The sequence below is a fragment of the Nicotiana tabacum genome, chromosome 15 (assembly GCF_000715075.1).
Source record: "Nicotiana tabacum cultivar K326 chromosome 15, ASM71507v2, whole genome shotgun sequence".
In the NCBI taxonomy this organism is placed as follows: domain Eukaryota; kingdom Viridiplantae; phylum Streptophyta; class Magnoliopsida; order Solanales; family Solanaceae; genus Nicotiana; species Nicotiana tabacum.
The window spans coordinates 33,030,356-33,049,027 of record NC_134094.1 but is presented as its reverse complement, the minus strand read 5'-3'; the positions used below and the strand labels follow the sequence as shown (position 1 = coordinate 33,049,027).

Genomic DNA, 18,672 nt, shown 5'->3' with positions numbered 1-18,672 from the left:
GCCCTCGTCTCTCGACTCGGTCTCCAAACGCTTCGAATCTAATCACAATCAGTACAATACCATCAATATACGCTAATGGAATGAATTCCACAAGAAAAACTACAAAATTAGACCAAACCCGAAATTGGCTCAAATCCGGCCCCCGGGCCCATGTCCCGAAATCCAACAAAATTCACAAAACTGGAAAGCTCATTTACTCACAAGTATAACCATACCAAATTCATCAAAATCCGATATCGTTTGGTCCTTCAAATCCTTAAATTACTTCTCCAAAAATCCCAAGTCCTAACCCCTCATTTTCACTAATTACAATGACTAAACAACGAAAAATTACCATATATACAAGTATTAGGACTCGAGTAACTTATCTCAATGAAATCCCCTTGATTCCCTCTTCAAATATCTCCCAAAAGCTCCAAAAACCGAATATAAATGGTGAAGAATGCACCAAAATCGCGAAGGGTTCTATTTATGGTTTCTGCCTAGGTTTTTCACACCTGTGGCCATCTTTCTCGCACCCGCTCGGCCGCACCTGCGGTCCAAGGAGCCGCACCTGCGCAACTCATTTAATTCCCCAGCTTCCGCACTTGCGTACACCTTTCTCGCACCTGCGGACTAGCATATGCGGTCCTAGGTGCGCATCTGCGAAACCAGCCCAAACTCCTCATCTCCGCATCTGCGCTCAAGGCCTCGCACCTGCGGGCTTGCAGATGCGACCAATTCTTCGCACCTGCGTCCCTAGCCTTGGCCCAGCGTTGCCCACACCTGCACACTACCCACTCGCACCAACGGCCTCGCACTTGCGAGGATTTCTTCCACAAGTGCGAAAATAGCAGTAGCAGCAGCTCCAGCTGCAAATTCCAACTTTGACAAATCCGTTAACCACCCGGACTCACCCCGAGGCCCTCGTGACCTCAACCAAAAATACGAACAAGTCATATATCAACATACCAACTTAGTCGAACCTTCGAATCACTCAAAACAATATCAAATCATCAAATTACCCTCGGATTCAAGCCTAAGAATTTTCAAATTTCAAATTCGGCAACCGATACCGAAACCAACCAAACCACGTCCGAATGGCCTCAAATTTTGCACACACATCACAAATGACATTACGAACCTACTCCAACTTCCGGAATTCCATCCCGATCCCTATAACAAATTTTTCACTGCCCACCGAAATCGCCAAATTTTTAATTTCACCAATTCAAGCCTAATTCTACCACAGACCTCCAAATCACATTCCGGACAAGCTCCTAAGTCCAAAATCACCTAACGGAGCTAACAGAACTATCATAATTCAAATCTGAGATCGTTTATATATAGGTCCATATCCGCTCCACTTTTCTAACTTGAATTTCTCAATTATGAGACTAAGTGTCTTATTTCACTCCGAGTTCCTTCGAGACCCGAACCAACTAACCCGATAAGTCATAAATCAATTGCAAGATATAAATTGAGCAGTAAATAGAGAAACATGGTTATAATATTCAAAACGACTGGCCGGGTCATTACAATACTACACTCTGCACCTCGTGTGTAGATCCAGGTACTTCCGGATACGGCGATTTCCAGATTTGAGGATTTATCTGTGGAGACTATCAATGTAGCTGCTTGGCGTCCCAGACCTTGACTCTCTTTCCTGTCAGTTATTGTATTGTTCAATATTTTCAGAAACTGAATTCTATCAGTCAGACTTTTTATTCATTTAGATGCTCATGTACTCAATGACACCGGGTTTTGGAAATGTTTATATTTGTACTTGTGAGATTTCTTCCACTGAATTTAATTATTGTGTTTTCAAATTTAAAAGATATGTGGTTTATTAAAATTGTCGGCTTGCCTAGTATTGAGATAGGCGCCATCATGATGGGTGAGATTTTGGGTCGTGACAGACAAGAATTGGGGTTTTGACAACGATGGAGATGCAATTAAAATAGTTGTATTGTATTTCATACATACATTCATATTATCCATTGAGAAAAACTGCACAACTATCCCAAGACTATATTTTAATTTGGTCGAGAGCGGGAGATATTGTGATTACCCATGGGGTAAGGAGGCATTCAATGCCCTTCTCAAATCTATTAGCAAGATTATGGTTTGTATGTCGCAGCATATGCAGAGTATGTGAGCACTTATGGATTGGTTCTACATACAACCTTTGATACTAATTTACTCTGTCAAAGATATGGTGCCCTCATTTAGGACTATGCTATGCGGAAGTTAGACGCCGATGCGATAAGCGACAATGAAGCACCCGCAAAGATTGTTAGGCAAATCACAGAATCAGATATTTCTGTGAAGATAGTTTTAGAATAGTTTTCTGTTATACAGATTGTATTTTTAGCTTATTGCTGAATTGATCATGGTTTTACGCAACCTTTTTGGTTTTGAATACATGAATATCTTCTTGTCTTAATGCAACTGTCACTCGAAATACATTCAATTTATTTTTTATATGCCTATGTATTTAAATTCTCATGATTCAATACTCATTTTTAACTTTAATATTTTTTTCAAAAGTTCTGCCAATAATGTAATAAAATATAGTTATATTAATAGTATGTAAGTTATGCTGTTAATACATGTATTCGGAATACAATCAGAAAAACAGTGAAAACAACCACAGAATTGAACTCAATATAGCAGTAATATGTATTAGTATAATCATGTACATAGTTGTATTATGTATTCAAAAGTTATATTAATAGTATGTAAGTTATGTTGTTAATACATGTATTCTGCAGTATTTATGTATTAGTATGATCATGTACATAGTTGTATTATGCATTCTGCTGCTAATACATAATATTGTTATATTGAGTTTAATTCGGTGGTTGGTTTCACTATTTTTCTGGTTGTATTCACCGTATTTTACTGTGTTTACTATATTTCAAACTTAACTAGATTCAATTATTATATTCTGTTTTATTCCTACGATTGTATTTTGTTGTATTTATGTATTAGTATAATCATGTACATAGTTGTATTATGTATTCAAAAGTTATATTAATAGTATGTAAGTTATGTTGTTAATACATGTATTCTGTTGTATTTATGTATTAGTATGATCATGTACATAGTTGTATTATGTATTAATAAAATGTAGTTATATTAATAGTATGTAAGTTATGCTGTTAATACATGTATTTTGCTGTATTTATGTATTAGTATGATCATGTACATAGTTGTATTATGTATTCTGCTGCTAATATATATTACTGTTATATTGAGTTTAATTCAGGGGTTATTTTCCCTGTTTTTCTGGTTGTATTCACCATATTTTACTGTATTTACTGTATTTCAAACTTAACTAGATTCAATTATTATATTCTATTTTATTTCCTATGTTTGTATTCTAATGTATTTATGTATTAGTATAATCATGTACATAGTTGTATTATGTATTCAAATGTATTTTGAATTGAATTACATATGTATTCAAAACAATTTATATACTTGTGTATTATATGGATACATGTCCGGCTATACCTCATTTTGAATCGAATTTAGATTACTAAATTGAATGCTGCTATGGTTAGTGGTATCTATATATATATATATAGATACCACTAACCATAGCAGCATTCAATTTAGTAATCTAAATTTAAAAAATTCATCCAGTAACAATCCAATACACCAAGAAATCAATATTGAATGTATAACTTGAACAAATCAAAAAATAGTGATTACACGAATTAAAATCAGAACACCAACTAATTCATACGTGGAGCATTTCTATCTACAAGTACACTTATTATGTCCACCCTGCCCACATATACTACACGAATGTTGATTTTTCTTCTGAATCAATTCACTTAACGGCTTATCGCGCTTCTTCTTTGCTCTTCCAGGAGGTCTTTTTCATTTGGGTGGTAAAACAGCTTCCTTTGATATATGTGCTGGTATATTCCATTCACTTCGGTCAGGCAGAGAATACACGGGCACCTCGTATGTCATTACAACAGACTTTGGTTTGTAATAGTCCGAGCAATAATCTTCCGGCATTAGGAACTTACTTTTTAAGACATCCCCAAGCATGTGGGCATGGTAACTCGTCAAGTTGGAACCTGCCACAACTGTAATTTTTCTTTAGGAGGCAAACAGTGTAATGCCTTCCTTCATCATTCACCATGTGCAAGTGTTCAGTCGATGGTACAACCTACATTAAACAGAGAAATATTAGTTTTGGACATTTGTACAAAACATGTATATGTCAATGAATACATGGATTACATACATTATACATGAATACAAGAAAAAATATTTGAAATACATTGAATTCAAACAAGTATTTATTGAACAGAATATAAAAAGTGAATAACATTATTTGTGAAATATAGTAATATACTCTCAATACAAATATAAAATCAATGAATACAACCAATGAAATATATTCAATACAACAGTAATACCATGTATTAAGAATAAATAAAATACTGTGAATATAAAATAAACTTGAATACATTGAATATAACTGTTAGATACAACAGAATATAAGCACTAGGTTTATTATGAATATGCATGCAGTAGGTTACTATTACAGGTTGTATCCGGCATAAATACATGATGTATTCATATATTGCATATTACAGAAACATACCATGAAAGAAAGCATATATTATGAATACAACATAATATATGTTATATAATAATATGTTGCCATGAATACACTATAAAACTATTATGAATACATATACATATAGTTGAATACAACATATTTGTGAAGAGGTTGTAAGTAATAACACGCAAACCTATAACATTTGACCTATCAACACGGAATTGAAACCTCTGAGCAATTGCATATTGCTCTATCACCACCTTCAATGTAGCCTTATCCTTAAATACTTGTCTATCCATCACCTCCTTTTGATTAGTATTTGAAATAATCAAATCTCTTTCACGTTCGAAAACCTCAATTGGTTCACCCGAGTTTAAAGACATAAGTGCAAGTGTATCAACTTTATTCAGCCCATCGGTTGCGTCAAGTTGCATTAGGTCTCTTTGAAATAAACTTCCTCCATCTACAATTGTTTTATCCAATGTAGTTATACACAATGGATACATCCTGAATTCTCTGTTCTCCTTTTTTATATACACCCTCTAACCCATGTCGTTGTGTATTTTCATTGGCGTGTAATTTCTTTCCACTTTGTATTCAATTTTAATTGACTTGGAGCTCAAATCTGTGCCAAGTTGCTTCGAAATTAAAGCAACCAAATCATTGTACGCCGCATACTCCTTTATCAATATCCCATCAATCGAATAATCGACATAAAATTTTTCAATGTTCCACTTGCCAGAATGATGAATTAGCACCGTTAAACTTGCCATCTAGAAAACAACAACAACAACAACCCAGTAAAATTCCACTAGTGGGGTCTAGGGAGGGTAGTGTGTACGCAGACCTTACCCCTACCCCTAAGAGGTAGAGAGGTTGTTTCCGAAAGACTCTGACTTAAGAGGACAAAAAGACAAAAAGACAAAATGAGACAATATCAGTATCACCGCAGAAATTATAGGAAAAATAGGAACAACATGAAATGCAGAAGAAATATGCAAAGCAAAGGCGATATCTAGTAAATAGGTCCGGCACTAAAAAGCAAAATAGTAAGACACGACATTGCCACTAGTTAGCTTAGACAAAAACCCTACCAGACTAGTCTCACAACTGTACAAAGTAAGGCAAGACTCAACTACCTCCTAACCTACAACCCTAATACTCGACCTCCACATCTTCCTATCAAGTGCCATGTCCTCGGAAATCTGAATCCTCGCCATGTCATACCTGATCACCTCTCCCCAATACTTCTTCGGCCGCCCTCTACCTCTTCTCGTGCCCTCAACAACTAGCTGCCCACACCTCTTTACTGGGGCATCTGGACTTCTCCTCTGTACATGCCTGAACCATCTGAGCCTCGCTTCCCACATCTTGTCATCAATGGGAGCGACGCGCACCTTCTCCCGAATATCATCTTTCCTAATCTTATCCATCCTAGTATGCCCGCACATCCACCTCAACATCCTCATTTCTGCTACTTTCATCTTCTGGATATGTGAGTTCTTAATAGGCTAACGCTCAGCCCCGTACATCATGGCCGGTCTAACCACCGCTTTATAGAACTTACCTTTGAGTATCGTTGGCACTCTCTTATCACACATGACTCTAGATTCTAACCTCTACTTCATCCATCCTACCCCAATACGGTGTGTGACATCCTTGTCAATCTCGTCTCCCCCCTGGATAACAGACCCAAGGTACTTGAAGCTGCCTCTACTTGGGATGACCTGTGAGTCAAGCCTCATATCCGCGCCTACTTCCCCCGGCTCAGCGCTGAACTTACACTCTAGGTATTCCGTCTTCGTCCTGCTCAACTTTAAACCCTTAGACTCAAGAGCCTGTCTCCAAACCTCCAGCCTCTCATTAATACCGGCTCGCGACTCATCAATCAGAACTATGTCATCGGCGAATAGCATGCACCATGGCACCTCCCCTTGAATATTGTGTGTTAACGCGTCCATCACCAGGGCGAATAAGAACGAACTGAGCGCAGAGCCTTGGTGTAACCCCATAACAATCGAAAAATGCTCAGAGTCACCTCATACTGTCCTTACCCGAGTCTTAGCCCCATCATACATGTCCTTAATCGTCATAATATAAGGAACCTACACACCTTTTGCCTCCAAGCATCTCGAGAGAACTTCTCTAGGAATCTTGTCACATGCTTTTTCTAGGTCAATAAACACCATGTGCAGGTCCTTCTTCCTATCTCTGTACTGTTCCACCAACCGCCTGTCACGACTATAGCTTCTGTAGTCGAACGACCTGGCATGAACCCGAACTAGTTGTCGGATACAGACACTAGACACTGTCATCCTCACCCTCGCTTCAACCACCCTCTCCCACACTTTCATGGTATGACTCAGTAATTTGATACCCCTATAATTGTTACAACTCTGGATATCACCTTTGTTCTTATACAATGGAACTACCGTACTCCACCTCCACTCATCCGTCATCCTCTTCGCCTTAAAAATAACATTGAACAACTAAGTCAACCACTCCAAACCCGCTCTCCCCACACACTTCCAAAATTCCACCGGAATCTCGTCAGGCCATGTCGCTCTGCCCCTACTCATCTTACTCATAGCTCTCACGACCTCCTCAACCTTGATGCGCCTGCAGTACCCAAAGACACAGTGACTCTCGGAATGCTCCAATTCACTTAGCACGATATCCCAATCCCCTTCTTCATTCAGAAGTTTATGAAAGTAAGTCTGCCATCTCTTCTTAATCTGGGAATCTTCCATCAATACTCTACCATCGTCGTCCTTGATGCATCTCACTTGGTCCAAATCCTGAGCCTTCCTCTCTCTCAACTTGGCAAGCCAGAATAGCTTCTTCTCCCTGCCTTTTCCCCCCAGTTCCTCGTACATACGACCATAAGCTGCAGTCTTAGCCTCCGCGACCGCTAGCTTAGCTTCCTTCCTAGCTACCTTATACCTCTCCATGCATGCACGCCTATCCTCCTCACCTATGCTCCCCACTAACTTCAGGTACGCCGCCTTCTTCACTTTCACTTTATCTTGGACCACTTCATTCCACCACCAGTCTTATTTGTGCCCGCCAGTGACGCCCGTCGAGACTACTAACACCTCTCTCGCAGCCTCCCTTATACAATATGTTGTCGTTGACCACATAGTGCTCGCATCACCACTGCTCCTCCAAGCTACCATAGCCGACAACCACCCCTCCAACTCTTGGGCTTTATCCTTAGTTAAGGCTCCACACCTAATTCTCGTTCTTCCTCGAGCAAACCTTTTCCTCCTCTTTAACATAATACCAATGTCCATCACCAAGAGCCTATGCTGCGTCGCGAGTATCTTACCTGGAATCACCTTGCAATCCTTGCACAACCCTATGTCATACCTCATGAGGAGGAGATAGTCAATCTGAGTCTACGCCACCATATTTTGAAAGGTAACCAAATGCTCCTCCCTCTTTGAAAAGGTAGAGTTCACAATCACCAACACAAAAGCCTTAGCGAAGTCCAACAACGAGGTACCTCCTTCGTTCCTCTCCCCAAAATCGAAGCCTCCATGCACCTCGCCATAACCACCTACAGTCGACCCAATATGACCATTGAAATCCCCTCCTATGAATAGCTTCTCAGCAGGAGGAACCTGGCGCATAATCTTATCTAACCCCTCCCAGAAATGCCGTTTAACCTCCTCATCTAGGCCCGCATGCGACGCATATGCGCTAACGACGTTTAGAGTGGACTCTCGAACCACCAACTTAATAATCATCAATCTATCATTTACTCGTCTAACCTCAACCACAGACTCTTTAAGTTCCCTATCCACCAAGATACCCACTCCATTCTTACCCTTCTGGACTCCTGAGTACCAAAGTTTATACCCGCTCGCGTCCCTCGCCCCTATCCACCTTGTCTCTTGGACACACGCTATATTGACCCTCCTCTTCTGGAGGATCTTCGCCAACTCTATAGACTTACCCGTCAATGTACCTACATTTCATGACCCAATTCTCAACCAGTGGACACCCTTGTTCCCTTTACCTCCCTTGCCTCCCGCCCCGCCCCCAACCCTTGCCCTACCCCCCGCTTCCCCCGAGGGCATGACCTTACTCGACCATCCCAGACCACAACTACTATACCTACGACAGACTAAGGGGAATCACTAACACACACACAAGGCAACAGACCAAACTAGAAGAAGACAAGTTGCAACTACAGGCACACTAATACGGTGAATAAACAAATATGGACTAAGACGACAATAATTTAACGAATTATAAATTAAAGACACAAGCTCAGCAAGATATGTGAAACTAAATACCCTAGACAGTGCTAATAGGACCGAGAGCAAATACAAAGGATCTAAACAGTACATGTGAGTCAAACAATTAAATGATCTAAGCAAATAAACCATGGCTATAGCACAATACTAGTATAGAACACACAACGAACAATGAAACAAATTTAAACAATGTGTATCTAAGACAAAGTGTAATAAGACAGGAACGTAAAACCTGGTATCGTTGACGGAGACAGTGTGGCCGATGGTGGTAGTAAAAGAACTGGCCGGAGTTGCTAGGTGATGAATCACCTAGCTTGAAGACGGGTCTGGTTTACATGTGACCACGGCGCCGCAGACAGGCCTGAAACCTGACTGTGGTTGTTCCCACTCGCCGGTGACCGGACCATATCTAGCCGGAGTCTACTGTCTTATTCACTCTAGAGTGAAAGAGCGCACCCCCACGCGCACACAGGTCTGGTCAAGTTAAACGATGGGTGAAAGAGGATAACCAGCAGAGTGTAGAAGATTAGCGAGACGTCATCGGCGTCTCGTCGACAGTGAGAGAGGGAGAAGACAAGACGGAAAAGAGGAAAGGCGGGGTGAGAGAGACGGAGGAAGAGATGGAGGAGGGGTGTGGGCTGATGGAGAGGAGAGAGGGGACTTACCTGGGCGGAGGGTAGTCGCCGGCGACTGAATTGGTCGCTGGTTTTGTCATCTAGAAAATCGAATTTAAAAATATTTCTGTAGATACTTGTATCAATTCCGAGCAGAACCTCGAACAATATCAGGAAAAAAAAACTCGAGTTATATCTGAAAAAAAGAGGGACTGAAACTCTAAAGAATGCTCTATTTTTTGGTGTTTAGCGTCTGATAAATCTTCTCATTAATTGGATTGATAATGTTGTGTGTTATAATTGATTTAGTTGAGTTATATTAGGAGTGTATCACGTTAAATTAGCAGCTTTCCGTTATTAAACAACTGGAGAGACCTATTATTACGTTGATTGCCGTTATTGTATTCATGAATACATGGCACGGATACATGTGAATACATCGGCTGACAACTAGACTGCCCTATTTTTTAGCCGATTTTTGCTACTGTATTCATGAATACTGTAGCGCGAATATATCGAATACATCACCATAACAACTGAAAGGTAGCTATAGGAAGTAATTATGTATATGATAGCTATAGGAAGTTAATAGTCACTAAACAATAGTGGTTTCTGAAAATTCCTCTTTATTTAATCTATATATATGAGGCTTATATAATTGATCCAATTATATTAGTCCATAATATTTATTTGGACTAGTATATTTAAAATATCATCCAAATTATTTATTGAAATTAAACCCAATAAATTTTATATGCCTACAATAATATAACGGTAGGGCTATAATTGATCAGAAAGTGGAATGCAGGGTATATTTAAATTTAGTCCTTTTTCTTTTTATATATTGTGCAAAAATAATTAGTTTTCAATTATAATTAACATTAAAAGTCCTTCTTGCCCTTTTCTGTAATGAAAAATTTAGGATGCAAGCTATTGGAGTGCTTCTTTGTCCAGCTTTAGCAGGGTTGTTGCCATGTATGATACGGTAGTTACTCGAAAAAGGTTGAATAAGATTTACCTTTGAAGTATTATTTTACTATCACATTCTTTCGAGATAACTTTAGTGTGCTAGTATAAATTAGGTATCTATCTCTATATATATATATATATATATATATAAAGTTGGGAATGAGAAAGCTGATGTGGCATATCTCTATGGCTTTCATTCACATTTATCTTTTTTGTGATTTTTTTGGTTTTTCACCTTATTTTAATATAATTATTTAATTACTCTATGAATTACAGTCATAAATGAAATAAGGGGAAGGAAAGAGATCTTTTGGTAACAGACTTTTTTACTATTAAAATATGATAATTATTACACTTACTATTGATTCCATTCATCCATTGTAACTCCTGAAGGTACGTTTTTTTCTTCTTCTTTTTTCTTTTTCGCCATTACTCAATATTTACCGCCCTATTTAGTACCTTTCATAATTATAGGAGTGACTTTTAAGACAGTGGTCTTCATTTTAGTACAAATAAATATGGCACCCAAGAGTCCGTCCCTTTCAAATAGTCCTGCTCTCAACTAAATTTTTCATTCCTTTTGGCATCAGGTCAATCCCTTTGGAATATTTTTTTTGTTCTTTATCTTTTGAAATATTTTTGCCTAGAACATGGTTACTTTGGATGTAACACTATTTACTCTACTTTTGTTTTACGAAAATTATTGATGTATTGATTTTCTGATAATGATTATTTCCAAATGTTATTTGTTCTCTTCAATTTTTTTGATTTGGTGGATGTAATTCTTTTATCCTGTTTTTATATTTTACTGATTCATTAATATGTTGTTTGTACCAGATTAGTATGGTTTTCAATTGACGTTGCTCTCTTCTTCTTCTTTGGATTCGTTCTATTTGTTGATATGGAAGTGAAACTTCCTTTTTGGTTTCTAATGAATATGAGTTTTTTGAAATGAAAGCAAGTTTGTCAAGGTATTATAATCTCTAATGCCAATTATCTTGTGTTTCTTTTTGAAATAATTTATACATCTTGTTTTCTTTGTTTTGGAATATATATATGTATATATATATATATATACACTTTAATATCTTTCATGTATTTTACTAGAGGTGTTTGTTTGTTGCTAAGATTAAGAACTATATCAATAATAGTACGTACAAATGTTGTTTTAACATATGTTTTACCATAGAATACGTACTTAAATTTACTGAAGTATAGTTTCACCTCAAATGAGTTTCGGGATGTTTCCCACTTACCATTTAGACCATTTGGTATGCTTTTTTGAGAAGGAGGATTTTAATTTTTAAGACACTTCAAAACTTATATTAATTTTTAAGACAAAAGTGTTAAGAATAGGGGTACAATGGACATTTTTGTGATTAGTGTTAATGACATAATTTTTAAAAATACCAAACTTTTCTTATTTACAAAAAAGTCTCCCTCCTCCCCCCCTCCTCCACCTCCTCCGGCCACTCCTCCTCCCCTTGTTCCTCCATCTCGCAACGCTCCTCTCTATCCTCCTCTTGCTCCTCCATCTCGCAACGTTCCTCTCTATCCTCCGCCACTCTTAATCCTCAAACATTTAGGAAGATGTTTCAAATATCTAGAGAAATGTTTCAAACATTTACTGAGATGTTTGAAAATATCTGCACAAATATTTCAAACATCTGTGGAGATGTTTGAAATATCTCTGGAAAAAAGATCAAACATTAAAAAGAAAGAAGCAGAAGAAATATCCCGAGTGATGTTTCAAACATCCAGAAGATGTTTCAAACATCCCGGAGATGTTTCAAACATTCCGAGAGATGTTTGAAACAGTTCCCCGGGGATGTTTGAGGGATGTTTTGCATAATACTCATTTATGAGAATGCCTTGAAACATCTCGAAGGTATTTTGCAGAATACTCACTTTGTAAAATTTCATATTTTTCTCTTTCTCTCGTATATTTTAAACCACTAGAAGAAAAGAAAAAATAAAAAAAGAAGAAGAAGATGAAAATGAGATGAAGAGGGAAAGAAGAAAAAGACAAGGAAGAAAACGAAGAAGAAGAAGAAGATGACATAGACAAACCAGCAGCAACAACAACGAAAGTTGAAGAGAAAGAAGAAAGTAAGGAAGAAGAATGAGAGAATGAGGAAGAGAAAGAAGAAACAAGGAAGAAGGATAAGAAGAAGTAAAGAGGAGAAAGAAGAGGGAAATAAAAATTTGAAATAATTTGAATGATTATGATTTACTAAAATTTTTAATATTTACCCACAACTTTTATTATTTTTAATCTGACCCCCTAACCTCTTTAATTACACATTTTTTGTTAACAAAAAAATATGTCCTAAATTATTACACAAAGACTTCAAAAGTCTTTTTTTACCTGATTCTTCCTACTTTGGACAACTCATACTATTAACATTTCCTACCATTCCAAACACTCATCCCTAATACCAAACATCCTTATAACTTTTCAAACTGTGTCACACATATATTCTCTTGTTCCAATGATACCCTCAAATTATTAGTTTCCACGTGCTTGCAAAAATCATGTGTCTAACACGTAGTAGCACACTTGATGGGCCAAAACATTTAAGTTAGTTGATTTTCCAACTTTAGGCTACATGAAGCGTGTCCAATTAATTCCTTCATTAACCTAGTTTTGTCGACACAACCCAAATTTTCAAGGTAAATTGGAGTGTGGGTTGTTCTAATGGTGAGCATCCTCCACTTTCAACCAATAGATTGTGAGTTCGAGTCACCCAAAATTAAGATGGAAAACTCTTGGAGAGAGAGAATTTAAAAAAAAAATATTAGGATGTCCTAGGGTTAGCTCCTCCCTTTGAATTGGAATGTCCATTTAGTAGTGAAATATCAATTAACTATCCGGGGAAGGGTCCGGGAGCTTCTTTCCATTTCAAACTCCAACTTCTCCCCCTTTACTAAAGTACCAGTTCCAACTCAACTACAAATTGTTTCCTCATATATATAATAATATACACATCAACACATTGAAACAAACAAAAAAGAAAAAAACAAGTTTTCCACATTATATCATCACTTAACTTGGCATGTAAATAGGCATCAAATAATTTTAACAATAATATTCGGGGCTTTAATTATGAGTAAATTAGAGGAAAATTGCATTTTATGCCACTAATGATTAGCTAACTATTTTAAGCTATCGGTCAATTCTCGGCTGCTGATATATATATAATGAGAGAAATGTTTACATTCAAAGTTAAAGAAGGAGAGGGAGAGTTTGATTTCTATGGCAATGTTAAAGGAGGCCTGAACATGTCTATCCTCCAAACTTGTTTCCACTCTTCTAGAACACAATTTTTTTTTTTATGAGGAGTAATATTCATGTATACGTAAAGAATTTGCTTGACAAAATTTGTGGTTCAATCCCAACTTGCTAGATCTGCCTTTTTTTTTTCTTTTTTTCTTTTTTTTTCCTTACATTCATAGTTATTAGTAATGATATAAATATTGTCTCCTTTTGTCCTCTTGAGCCGAGGGTCTTTCGGAAACAGCCTCTCTACCTCTTCGGATAGGGGTAAGGTCTGCGTACACACTACCCTCCCAAAATTTCACTAGTAGGATTTCACTGGGTTGTTGTTGTTGTATTCATAATTATTAGCAGAGACAAACAGATGAAGTTGTAACGATAACAGATCCCAACTTCCTATTTAGAGTCAATTGTTTTGTTTATTAACAAGAAAGAATCTGACCACCAAGGGTTTGTGGTGAGATATATAAGACCCTCCACCTTTCGTAATAAGAGGTTTTGAATTCAAGGTGTAAAGATATAAAAAGTACTTTCTCTTTGTACAATACAAATTTAAATTTAAGCGAAACTTCAAATCGAATACCAACGTCTAGTGAGAACAAGGAAAAAGAAAAAGAACGTGAATAACTATACAAACGGCGATCATTTCGCCTGAAAACGCTCCATGACTGATTGATCCCATGTGTCAGGTAGCTAACATTCAAACACTTGCCTTGCAAAATAGCAAGCACTTTCATTTCTTTTTAATAGTTGACAATATATAGTCCGTTTATTATTTCATTTTTGTTTTTCCATCAACTAAAGCCGTTCATAAACGTTGACAAAATTAGAATTATTAAGCCATATCATTTGTTTTACTTAATTACAATTCACATTCATGCACTTAACTTACTAGGTTGCTGATGAGCCCTTGTTGCATCTTAAAGTTTAAGATCAACGACTTATCTATTCTGCTTGAATTATACTTCTTAAGATTTTCTTATGGTCTCCCGTTATGTTGGTAAAGTTATAATTGTATGATATATTCAAAACTACATTATTTGAACTTTTTTAGTTTCTCTAATAATAATAATTAATTATTCTCCGTCTCAATTTATGTGATAGTGTTTGCATGACTTCGGAATTTAAGAATAAAAGAAATACTTTTGAAACTTGTGTTATATATGAATCACGCCTTAGAAATTTCTCTAAGCAGCATGAACACTTTAGCATGTAATAACTTTAACTAGCTTCTATTATATTATCCATTTGCACCAAACATTTTTTTTTTAGATGAAGAATCATTCTTTTCTTTGACTTGGAATGCAAATATCATTTTTTATTTCCAGTTTAGAATGACCGCTTGAGTATATTTGAACATGCATATGATTAGATGCTATAGGCAAACATGCTCTTATCACATGGTTACCGTACATATCATAACACGAAACTAATAAAGTAGGCTCTTTTCGTTGAATTATGGTTAGCTTTACCAACAATCATGGAGTGATAACTACTTTTCATTTTTCATTAAAAATTTTGAGTTTCAGATTTCGAGTTTCGAGTCTTGAGAATGAAGTTATCTTTCATACGGTGTACTTTACCTCTAATGTAAAATTTATCAGCTCGAATCAGGTTTTAATCGAAACCCAATGCGGATACCGAAAACAAAAAAGTTATAGTTAGCTTCATTGATTCTTATAATCATTGGCCAATTATAGATCATTAGCAGTTAATATAACAACAAAAAGTCAGACCCCTCCACTCCTAAGAACACTTTAAATACTAGTCTCAAAACCCCTTTTTTCCTACCCTCTAACATAGAAAGAAAACCCCAACAAAAGAAAGAAACAAGAAAAATCCCACTCCGAACCCTCCCTCTACAACATGGCTAAGCTTTTAATTCCTTGGTGTTGTGTCTACTTGTTTTGTTTTGGATTGATTTTCTTGAAATCAAACGCAGCATCAGTAACGTACAATGTATTGAGCTTTGGAGCAAAATCAGACGGCAAAAGTGATGCAACTCAGCCATTTGTGAAAGCATGGGTTGCTGCATGCAGCTCAGTGAAGTCAGCCACCATTTACGTTCCTGGTGGACAGTACTTAATTAAGGCTGCAACATTTAGAGGGCCATGCAAAAGTAAAATCACTGTAAAAATCGATGGAACTCTTGTGGCTCCGTCGGATTATCGCGCCGTTGGCAACTCCGGCTACTGGATTTTGTTCATTCAAGTTAACCGGATTTCGGTCATAGGAGGAACTCTTGATGGAAATGGAGCTGGATTTTGGGCTTGCCGGAAGTCAGGGAAGAATTGCCCTGTTGGAGCTAGGGTAAGTTGTCAACTTATCATGTTTTCTCAGTTTAACTATATATTCGATATTCTTATTAGTCTGTGTTACGTTTGTCAGACTAATTTGGATTCGTCATTAATTAAGGATAAAAAACACTTCTTTTCCACTCCTTAAGCTCGAAACTCAAATCTCTGGTTAAGCTACAGTGGAAAGTATTTAGTGGAGTATTAATTTCATTTAGTCATATATATGTCTATTTTCCAATTCAATTATCTTAATATATGTGTTAATGCAGTCTATAACGTTCAACTGGGCAAATGATGTTGAGATTGAAGGCTTAACATCAGTCAATAGCCAGTTAATGCACTTGGTAATAAATAGCTGCAAGAATGTGATGGTTAAAAATGTAAGAATAATAGCACCAGAGTTAAGTCCCAATACTGATGGCATTCATGTCCAATCTTCAACTGGTGTTACTATCACTGGGACAAGTATCAAAACTGGAGATGATTGTATATCTATTGGCCCTGGCACAAGAAACCTTTGGATGGAGAAGATTCAATGTGGACCTGGACATGGTGTTAGGTAAATTATATTCACTTGTTTCTTTTCATTGCCAATATACCCTAATGTTTGCAATTTGTTTTCATTGGCAATGTACCAAAAGGCAAGCGTAAGACAAATCGAATACTTTAGGGATAAAATCTGAACCATTTCTCTTTCTAATTTCACTTATCATAACAAACTTAATTGTGTTTTTGGTTTGTACTTTGCAGCATTGGAAGTCTAGCAAGAGATTACAAAGAAGATGGTGTGCAGAACGTGACATTAATTAATTCAGTGTTCACTGGATCTGATAATGGATTAAGGATAAAGTCTTGGGCAAGACCCAGCACTGGTTTTGTCACTAACATTAATTATCAAAACATTATCATGAGGAATGTTGACAACCCAATCATCATTGATCAAAATTACTGTCCCAACAACCAAGGCTGTCCAGGCCAGGTAATTCCCAAAAAAAAGTGTTTAAATTTACAAAAAGAAATACCAAATTGATGAATCTAATTTGGTATTCAATTGCATATAAATTGGCAGACTTCTGGTGTAAAGATCAATCAAGTGACATATCAAAATATATTAGGAACATCAGCAACGCAAGTAGCCATGACTTTTGACTGCAGTCCAAGCAATCCATGCAGTGGAATAAAGTTACAAGACATAAAGCTTACTTATTTGAACGGAAAAGCTCAACCTATTTGCAAGAATATTAGAGGAAATACTGGAGGAATCATCTTGCCTCATAATTGTTTATATTAACCCACTGTTGGGTCTTTTTTTTCTTTCTTTTTTTTCCTTTTTGGGGTGGCAGGAAAGAGGCATATATGCAAGGGACTACATATTCTTTTTTTGTAGGGTTCCAAATTGTTGTATTGTGTTTCATGGGACTTTTCTCGACTGTAAATTATGCCATATGTAAATTTAAAGAAAAAGAAAAAAAAAGGTTTTGTTCCAGAACAAAGAAGTGAATACACATTATTCAAAAGCATTAGTTACACTTTGATTATTTTACAAACGGAAAAGGCCAAATATATATATGTACTATCGAAAAAGGTTTAAAAATACCTTTTGTTATATATTATTTGATGACTTTGAGCCCCTACCGTTATACTTTGAGTCAAAATTACTCTTAATTTTAACGGAGCGACACGTGACAGCTCATGAACAAAAAAACTTATCTCTCTTTTTTACCCGCTTCATTTAACTTCAGCCCACCCATAGGCCATAACCCAACCCAATGTCACCTAGGGTGGGCGTCAGTCGGTTCAGTCGGTTAGTATGAAAGTACAGTTCGGTTTTCGGGTTTGTAATATTAATAACCAAACCAAACCAAAGTATTTACGGTTCGGTGCAGTTTTTTCAAGGTTCGGTTCGGTTATTTTTGGTTTAGTTTTTCAGTTATTAACAGTGCAAGATTTTTACGGTTATTAAGAGTGATATCCACCTTGATAGTGTCGAGGTGGATAACTTATTGCATACAAACTAGAAAGGAGATGAATCCAATTATGGCACTAAAAGCATAGATTATGCTCCACAAATTCCCTCATCCTCAGGTAATACTTACTACTCGCCATGAAGTGAGTAAAACTACAAACACTGAGATTCATAAGTACCTTACAATTGTTGAAAGAAAGCAAGAGTATGTGTATGGGAACTTCACCACAGGAGAACGAAAAACAGAAAGAGACAATCTAAACACATCAGTGAGATGAGTATGGGAATAATACTTCTTCCTTAAGGCAGCATAGTTTGCACAGAGAAAGAGCAGAACAATCAGAATCAGCAAGACATCAGAAGAAACAGATAAGAAAGGTAACTCTGAATACTCAACGATTATTAACTTCAATTTTTCGGTTTAACCGAAAACCGAAGCACTAAAATCGCAAACCGCACTGAATACTGAAATTTAATAATTTTTAAATCGCACACCGACCGAATAATCGGTTAAACCGACACCGAAAAACTAAAATTTATGGTTCGACCGGTATTATGCTCACTCTTAATGTCACCCCCTTCTGCAAACTTCATTCTTCTTCTTTGAGAAAAAAGAAACAAACAAAAAACAGTGGACTAACCATCATCAAAGAGTTGGAAAATCCATAGCCAAAAAGAAATCACAACAAAATACCAAATACTTAATCGAATTGGCACCGA

At 36.8% G+C, this 18,672-nt stretch overlaps 1 protein-coding gene across 1 annotated transcript; it reads left to right on the top strand.

Moving 5' to 3' along the window:
- The first annotated feature begins 15,500 nt into the window (after positions 1-15,500).
- Positions 15,501-17,395, top strand: LOC107810735 (polygalacturonase-like). Its single transcript, XM_016635545.2, has 4 exons — positions 15,501-15,999; positions 16,256-16,545; positions 16,737-16,965; positions 17,056-17,395. The coding sequence occupies exons 1-4, from the start codon at positions 15,556-15,558 to the stop codon at positions 17,275-17,277; spliced, it is 1,185 nt and encodes a 394-aa protein (XP_016491031.1). The 5' UTR covers positions 15,501-15,555; the 3' UTR covers positions 17,278-17,395.
- The last annotated feature ends 1,277 nt before the right edge of the window (positions 17,396-18,672 follow it).